At 40.9% G+C, this 8295-nt stretch overlaps 1 protein-coding gene across 4 annotated transcripts in view; it reads left to right on the plus strand.

Moving 5' to 3' along the window:
* The window catches only part of fgf13 (fibroblast growth factor 13), a 101061-nt gene extending 93837 nt beyond the window's left edge, over positions 1 to 7224 (plus strand). For all 4 annotated transcript variants that reach the window (XM_020706451.2, XM_011479950.3, XM_004073108.4 and 1 more), the window contains one exon: positions 5339 to 7224. In XM_020706451.2, coding sequence (XP_020562110.1) covers positions 5339 to 5475 — 137 coding nt within the window. In that variant the 3' untranslated portion in view covers positions 5476 to 7224. The remainder of the gene's footprint in view (positions 1 to 5338) is intronic.
* The last annotated feature ends 1071 nt before the right edge of the window (positions 7225 to 8295 follow it).

Consider the following 8295-nt stretch of genomic DNA (forward strand, 5'->3'; position numbering starts at 1 on the left):
CTGGCTCCTCTCTCTCTGTGTGGGGTGTCGGCGCCTCGAGGGGTGGGACTCCTGGGCTGGGGGGGACCTGGGCCCTATGCTGGGGGGGGGGGCTGGGGGACGGCTGTTTGACCACCAGGGGACAGTCTACCAGCTGTCCCCAATTTACCCCCTTCCTCATATAATCTCACAATAAGGTGGGGGGGGTGGGGGGTTTAGCCTGCGATGCACCGTTGGGGGGGAGCTACTTGGCAGGGGTCCCCCTCCCATTTTAACTGCACCCCCTTAGTACACACACCGTTCACCCCTCAAAATATAAATTCCTACATAAACACACACACATGCACACACACACCCTCACAAACACACACAAGCATTTCAGAAGGAAGGTGGGACCTTGCACCATCTGTCCCCTACCCCATCCCTGGTAGGGGGTACTGGACCCTTGGCAACGGCGACCGTGTCCCTTGGGTGCTGGTTTCCTGGGCCCGGCGGCCCTCTCTCCACGCAGGGAGGGGGATCCCTGAGCTTTCTGGCAAGGCCAGTAGCCGGGGATCACATCACACGTGAGCCGGGGGTGTCCGTTTCCCTGGGGAGTGGGTTCTGATCCTTGTCCCCGGGTGCTGGGCCTCGGCAAATTTCCAACAGTGGCCGAGCCTGGTCGGGCCATGTTTACAACACCCATTTGCCCCCCCCCCCCCCCCCCCCCCCCCCCCCCCCCCCCCCCCACCGGGGTGCCCCCCTCCTGGGTGCCCCTGCCTTGCTCCTTCTGGACCAACCGTGGGCCGGGTGGGTGGCTGCCTGGGGCGCAGAGCGGGTCTCCCTTGGGGGTTCCTGGCTTGTACCTGGGGTTGGGGCGGGGGGATGCCCAGAACTCCTGGGTGGTGATGAGGTGCTCGTCTGGGGCTTTGGGCACCCTTCTCGGGTGGGGCCAGGCGTTGGGCCCTCCTGGTGCGGCGGGGGGCTGCTCTCCTGGTTGGGCTGGGGCGGCACACTTTTTCCCCCCATGCCTCCCTGCTCTTTGGCTCTGGGGGCCTCGCGGCAGTTCTACTGGCCCTGGCCTGGGTGGCGGATGGGATCGCTCGGGGGGCGGTTGTTCTCTGCCTGCTGCCGTGTGGCTTTGGGGGTTCTGGCTGCTGTGGCTGCTGCGGCGGGGGTCTTGGTGTGTGGGTGGCTGGGCACTCTCCCTCCTTCTTTTCACACTCCACCATCCATTTTAGAAGAAAATAAACACTCACTTGAGCACAGGTGTTAGCTCACCTTTGCAGTTTGTGTGATTGATTGAATAAAAAATTTCACACTAGTTTTTTTTGAAGGCATAAGTGTGCATGTGTGAACATTATCTGTATTGTGTACATGTTGACATGTGGACATTTTTGCAGCTAGCAGGTGTGTTTATAACATATGAGTGTTTGTGTGGAGAGGCCCCGCCCTTTGAGATTTGTATTACATCTGAATCTCACCGTAATGATAAACATCCAGTAGCTTGTTGCTTTATGCTGCTTCATGATTTTATCCCCCTCCTATGATCACCGTCCTATTCCCCCCCCCAACATCCCACTCTCTTCTTCCCCCCTTTCCTTTTCCGTCCGGTCCAACACAAAAGATTTTCAAAAACGATTAAAATGAATAAAGTTTGGCCTCGATTACGAAAGGGGTTTATTCAGACATGCCTCTGGTTTGTCAGAAGATTCGTAACCCCTTTTGTTAAAGTAAAATATGTCCAACACAAGAGGCCTTCAGCTGTCATCTGTCTGCCCAGCTGTTGGACAGGACAAGTTAAAAGTAAACAAATAAAAAAAATTAAAAATTGGATGAAATAAAACAGACAAATATAATTTAACTGACCTTTTTTTCAGTTTAAACATTGCAAGTAAAGCCTAACGGTCCTCCCTTCAGCGTGAATATATCTATGTGCGTGATGGTTTTATTGTCTCAACTACCCGTTCAATTTAAAGCCCACTTCAATAATCTTTTTATCTAATGTAAAAGCATTCCCAGTGGTCTTTTGATTAGGAATATTCCGGTTTTAGGCAAAGTCAAAATACCTCTGTCGTTTTCTAGAACGTAGTTTCAAGGATATAGTTTCAGAAGTAGTTCATCATAAATTCATGTGGAAGTAAACCTACGCTGACATCCCATTATCCCTTTGTTTCCATTCTTTTTCATTAACTTACAGCACTATACAGCCCCAAGCTAACATTACTTGAGCAACAAAAATGGCGAGAATTAACTGTATATTTTGAGCAAGATCAGACAAGGAAAATTAAGAGGTTAAGGCAGGGGTGCTCATTATGTTGATTGCGATTGACTGCAGTTTGTGGTAAATTGTAAATGGTAAATGGTGTATACTTGTAGAGCGCTTTTCTACCATCCTCAAAGGCCCAAAGCGCTTCACAGTCACAGTCCCATTCACGCACACATTAACACACTGATGTTGGCTCCACTGCCGAACACTGGTGCCAACCACCAGATGCAAGGTGGGGTTCAGTGTCTTGTCCAAGGTATAGCAGGGAGCTTATGAACTTCTGAACAAAGGAGAGCTTTTTAAATTTGTTATTACAGTTTTAAATTATTTTAGAAATGTATTCTATTAAGAGAAAAATGCAACAAAAAACATCATAAACACAGTTTTTATTGGAGTGGGTCTTGAATTAGGATCAAAATATAGAAAAAGATATTTCAAATTCCTTTGGTGAATTAAACATGCATGCTGAAGTCAAGCTTTAAAACCTATCCGTTTTTTCATAAACAAAGTCTGTAGTGTGATTTAGTTTTGGTGGAGCATCTTCTGTTTTTCTTAACTTGGTCTTGTTAAAAGAATATTATTAAAAGATGGCCTAAAAATGCCACCATAGAAAAAATAGAAAACTTAAAAAAGTTCATTTGGATTCAAAATGTTAATAAATTGGAAAGCTCTTTCACAGTAATGCTCACTTTTTGCCTAAATGTTTGGTTTTCCTCAAAATACATTTAGAGATATTTAGACAGCGAGACCTAGGGGAAAAAACAGGAGAATTTGTTGGGCAGTACATAAAGTACAGGGCACCAATTAGGAAGATCTTTGCTCTGGTTACGGCATTTCCTCAAGTTTCTCATTAGTCCTATGGTTTCAGCCTGTGAGACACAGCCTCTCTTCGTCAGATGAGACAACTGAAGTTCCCTTTAGTCCGAAACAACAGCCAAATCCTCTTTTTAATTCTACCAGAGAGCCTATATGTAGAGCTAAAAGCTGCCTTTACTGAAGGAAAAGAAAAAAGTCAATGAAGGCAACGGGCTTTTTTTCTAAGAAACCATTTACTGTGTTTATTATAAGCTCATGACAGAATATAAGTATTGTTTTGTTCAGCTAATGACCACAAGGTCACTTGCCTTTTTTATGGATAGTGCATCACTTTTACTAATGGGACCAATCATCAGCACTTTGCCAGTGAAAATCCCTGCTTCTGATTGGCACGTTTACACTAGCATGTTCTCTGGTTTGCTCCTGTAACAAAAAAAAATTGCTTGACTAAGTGAAGTATTTGAAGGAATGGATGTGCTGTTTCAGCCACAGGATCCCTCAGGAATTAACATCAAATAGCACTTTGGGCAGCAGGATGTAGACAACATCCTGAAACCAAAGACTCAACCTCAGATTACTGATGTTTCTTCTGAGAAAGCTGCTGCTGAGATGCAGATTGAGTGAATGCATACACAGCAAAGCCAACAATTTAGCAACTCTTGAATTTATAATGGCATGCTGTGAGAAGTTTTTTTTTTTTTTCTGTACTTCAGCATGAAGCTAACATACTTTAATCTTTGAATCAGCATTTTGTAAACGAACTTTACTTCCAAAATCGTATTTGGGGAGTAAACTGGTCATCATCTCTAAGATATAACTGAATCTAAACACATAGTTGTCTATATTACATTTTGTATCTGAATAAAAATAAAGTTTTGTATCTGTTTAAAAATAAACACAGTAAAGTCTAAGAGGGATGGATTAAAAAACAATACGCATATACTTAAACTTTGTGCAGATTTTCAGGTGAATAATGGGCTTTTTAGTCAAAAAAGTTGTATTTTTTAAGAAAGTTTAACACTGACTCTGTGTTAGAATCTACTAAAAAACTGTCCCAAAAATTAAAAATAACTTAAACTCAGAATCTAAAGTTCTCAGGGTTGTAGAGTTAAATTCAAAATCTAAAAGCTCCACACTCTACAACAGTTCATACAATTGACCTCAGAAGTGCAGACAGCATTTTCAAAAAAGGTTGAATGGAGTTTCTAAGTCATTTTTTTCTTTGCTTTCAAATGTAAAACAACTTGCAGATTTGAAAACAAAATGAATTGTTAATTAACAACAATGATGAAAAAAGAAATTAATCTGACTAATAACCTAAAAAATCAGATTAAACACACAAAATGGAACTACAATCAATCTAATTTAATACTTACATGTACATCAGTATTTTAATATTATCCATAACAAAGGTGCAAACATGCTTACATCTTATTAGAATGAATTCATACTTAAGAAAGTGCCAATGTGCCACTGTCCCATGGTTAAAATGTGTGACACATTTTAACCATAAAATTACATAGTGGTTCTAAGCATAACAAGTGCAATTTGTTCCAGCAAAGCTTGTTATGCAAGATATTTGTTGTGCAGAACATGATTTTTCATAGACTTTTATGGATAATCATATGATCTGTTCAGCGTTGTTGAAAGAAATTTGGTAAAATGAAGACAGACCACTGTCAAGGACAAGAAAAAAACAGTAAAAACACTCATAGAAATGGGGTGTTGCCAATTTTCTACATAGAAAATTAATTCTTATGTGCCAAATGCACAGTTCAGAACATTCACTCCAAGTTCATCCTGCACGCCACTCCAGAGTTTGCAGCAATGTTCATTGTGAAGATCATTCATTCTGCAGGGCATTTGTTATGTATGGAACCACTGTACCATGGAAACATGTTATACTTCCAAACAAAAAGCATCAGAATGGGCACACTGCATTTTTAGTGGTAGGATCACTGACATGGGCATCACACCTGTGACATAGAATTTCAAATTTTATACTACAATAAATATTAAAAATAAGACAAGGACGACATTTCTCAAATGCTAGATTGGGTTTGATAAAGTGAATTTCCTAAATTGTATTTAATATGCTATGAAACATGTAAATTGCAATTGAAACCAGACAGATTATACATGTGTAACTGGAATACGGAAAATTATAGATTCCCTTTATCAAGGGTCTCTAGATGGCAGGACACTAAACTCAAGAGTTTCTTTTCACTGTAACATATGGAAAAATAACATTGTTTTGATTATTTTCTGATTGACACTTTTCCTTTGTTTTCACAGTGGCGATGTACAGAGAGCCATCACTCCATGACTTGACAGAGTTTTCCCGTTCTGGTAGCGGCACGCCCACCAAGAGCCGGAGTGCCTCAGCTGTTCTCAACGGAGGCAAAGCTGTGAGCCAGAATGAATCCACGTAGCCCGGCAACCAAACCCAAGACTGAGACAGAACCACGAAACCTTACCTCTCGCAGAGCGTGAATCCAAGCAGACCTGTTTTCTCCAATTCAGCGTTTCAGGACTACAATCCACACAAAAACTGTTCTGTGCAATCCTGATCAGTTGCAGTATCATCAAATTCATCTTAAGAAACCTATTATCATATAATCATTCTTAAAAATAAAGAAGTTACATGTTGATTTGTATTTAAACCTTATTTATCACCTCTGTTGCTCTCTTGGTGAAGACCGTATACCAACTTTTCACCATTTTCTTACTCTCTTTTTGTTCTTAAGCCCTGTAACCTTTATTTGGTCATGCAAACACTTGGCATTCATACATCTCACAGACAGGAAGTTAGATCAAAAGGCTTTCAGGGCAGCCGGTAATGGTGCTGGTCCACAAGGGTGCAGACTTACAGTAAAGCCCGATCTCTGTCTCATTCATGCTTCTGTGAATACAAAGCCTATAAACTCCCTGGTATGCCACAACTTTGTGCTACTGGCCAGCAAGATGGTAGCTCTTTTGTGTCCTCGTGCACATGCTCAGTGACTGAGCTCTTTAGCATGGGAAAATGAAACCCTATGTTCAACTGACCTAAAATTAAGGGGCAGTGTGAAATTCTTGCAGCTTTTGTTTTTCTTGTTCAGAATTGCCACAGTTTTTTTTGTGAGTTTTCTGATTCAGCTGAGAGGATTTTTATTCAACAATTTGTTGTGTTCCTCCCTCTTGTCCTCTGCCTTTTTTCATTGTTCAGCATTTGTCATTAATTTTTGCTTCAGGTTTTAAGATGGGTCTCAGCAAACCAAAGACAGATTGAAAGAGTGTCCCTTTAAGCTGCTGAAAAAACAAGCCAACATAAAGGCAAAGCTGGATTTTTGTTTTCATTGTACATTTTTGATGAAGAAAAGCAAAGAGCTTGTGAAAAAAGGAACCGTGGACAAAGGAAGTGATTTTGGTCACGCTGGCAGAGCGCTGGATTTTAAGACTGTTTGCTCGATGATGGTCAAAGGAAATAACTCTTTACTGTCCCCATTCCCTTCTGTTACAACTGTGTCACACTGTCCTCGTGATCTGTTTCTTCCCTCCGTGTTGTGTCATACCTCAATTCCCTTGCCTTCCTTTTTTGACCGATACAGCTCACCATAGGAATATGGTTGAAGCTCCTTCCCAGGATGCTTGTCATGTGTTTGAGTAACTTATTGTGGTGACAATTTTTCTATATTTAAGAAAAAGAAAAAAAAGAATACTGTGGACTTTTAGGTGGCTTAACATTTTATAGGACACGTCTTATTTGTAAAAGGTAAAAGAAATAAAAAAAAGAAAAAAAGAAATGGACATCCTCCCTTACTTTCACAGGGCATGAACACAAATATGTACGAAAGGACCCTTTTTATGGGCTGTGTACTCTTCCCTTCAGCTACATAACTTATTTCTGGTACATGCTTTGGGAGACGTCTTTTCTTGGTTTCCTCTGGAGGTGGTTTGTATTAGATGAACCTATCTGTTGCATGGGCGAAAGCAGGAAAATGCTGGACTAGAGCTGCATGATGTAGGCTATGTGTATTAACCCATGTTGGCTCATGTGTTCCAAACTACCAAGCTAAATCTGATGAAAACAATATATACAGGCAGTCGGCCTGACTGCCCAATTACTTCCAGTTGTTTATTATTTGTTGTATACACAAAAATGCACTGAATAAAATGTTTATATTAAGATATACTTTTAAAATGCGTCCAATTTTTCTTCTTTCTAGCATCTTTTGTGTTTGTTCCACCACAGTGCTAGAAAATAAAGTGTGCTTGCTTAAATGCTTCATAACTGCAGAAACTGCCTAAACTCATCCAGTAAATAAATATATTTACTCAATATAACACCCAAAATGCCTTCTTTTCTGAGGCTTTACTCCACGTTCGATCTGTACATGCTTCAGTTTAATTTTGCATGTAGAAAATATTGCATATTCTGGGAGGAATAAAACAAAAAAAGATTGCATACACAAACTAGTTTGCTTCTAGTAAAGTAGCAGTTTTTTATATCTTGTATGGACTGGAAAAATAGTCACAAGATCTGACATGTGGAGATAATGTGAAGATTTTCCCACTGATGCCAGCAAGTCTCTGGATGCATCCATTTTTCTTACACAAAATGCGTTAGGTTTCCACCTCTTCCTAACAAGCACCTTCCTAACAAGGCTCTTCCTAACAAGCACCCCCAGAAAAGGAGGATTAAACATTTCATTCATTTCATTTGTATGCTTCTGAAACGCAACTGAATATAGGCGCCAAGCAAGTGGGAAAAGGTTCAGTTATATGCTTTTAAAGACGCTCATCTTTCCACCTAAATAAAACCCAATTCCATCACCAAGAGGATAGGTAAAGATGGCTGCAAAAACGAACATTCTGGTAAGTTTCAAGTATTCACCAGCAGTAAACTGCTGTGAAGCACTAAGGCCTGAAGTTAGCTGAAATCTGAGAATTTGTCGAGAATTTGTCAGGGGTGTGAGGATAATGGTAAGTTGTAACCTCATTAGGCTAGAGCATCTTGACTTTTTTACCTCCTAACTCTGAATCATGCACAGGCTCCTATAGTGGTGTGGGAGCAGGTGGAGCGCCGGGGAAATAATAGAATGAAGGTCTATAGTGACATACACATTAAACTTAGCAAGATTTATGGCTTGGTACTTGAGAAACCTCAAACGGCAGAGATGTGCTAATTTAAGAAAGGTTTGCTTAAACATTTCTCAATAAAAAATTCTGAAATATCTGTGCTGCCCAATAGGAGACCAATTTTTTTTTTT

Source organism: Oryzias latipes, chromosome 10, assembly GCF_002234675.1.
Source record: "Oryzias latipes chromosome 10, ASM223467v1".
Lineage (NCBI taxonomy): Eukaryota > Metazoa > Chordata > Actinopteri > Beloniformes > Adrianichthyidae > Oryzias > Oryzias latipes.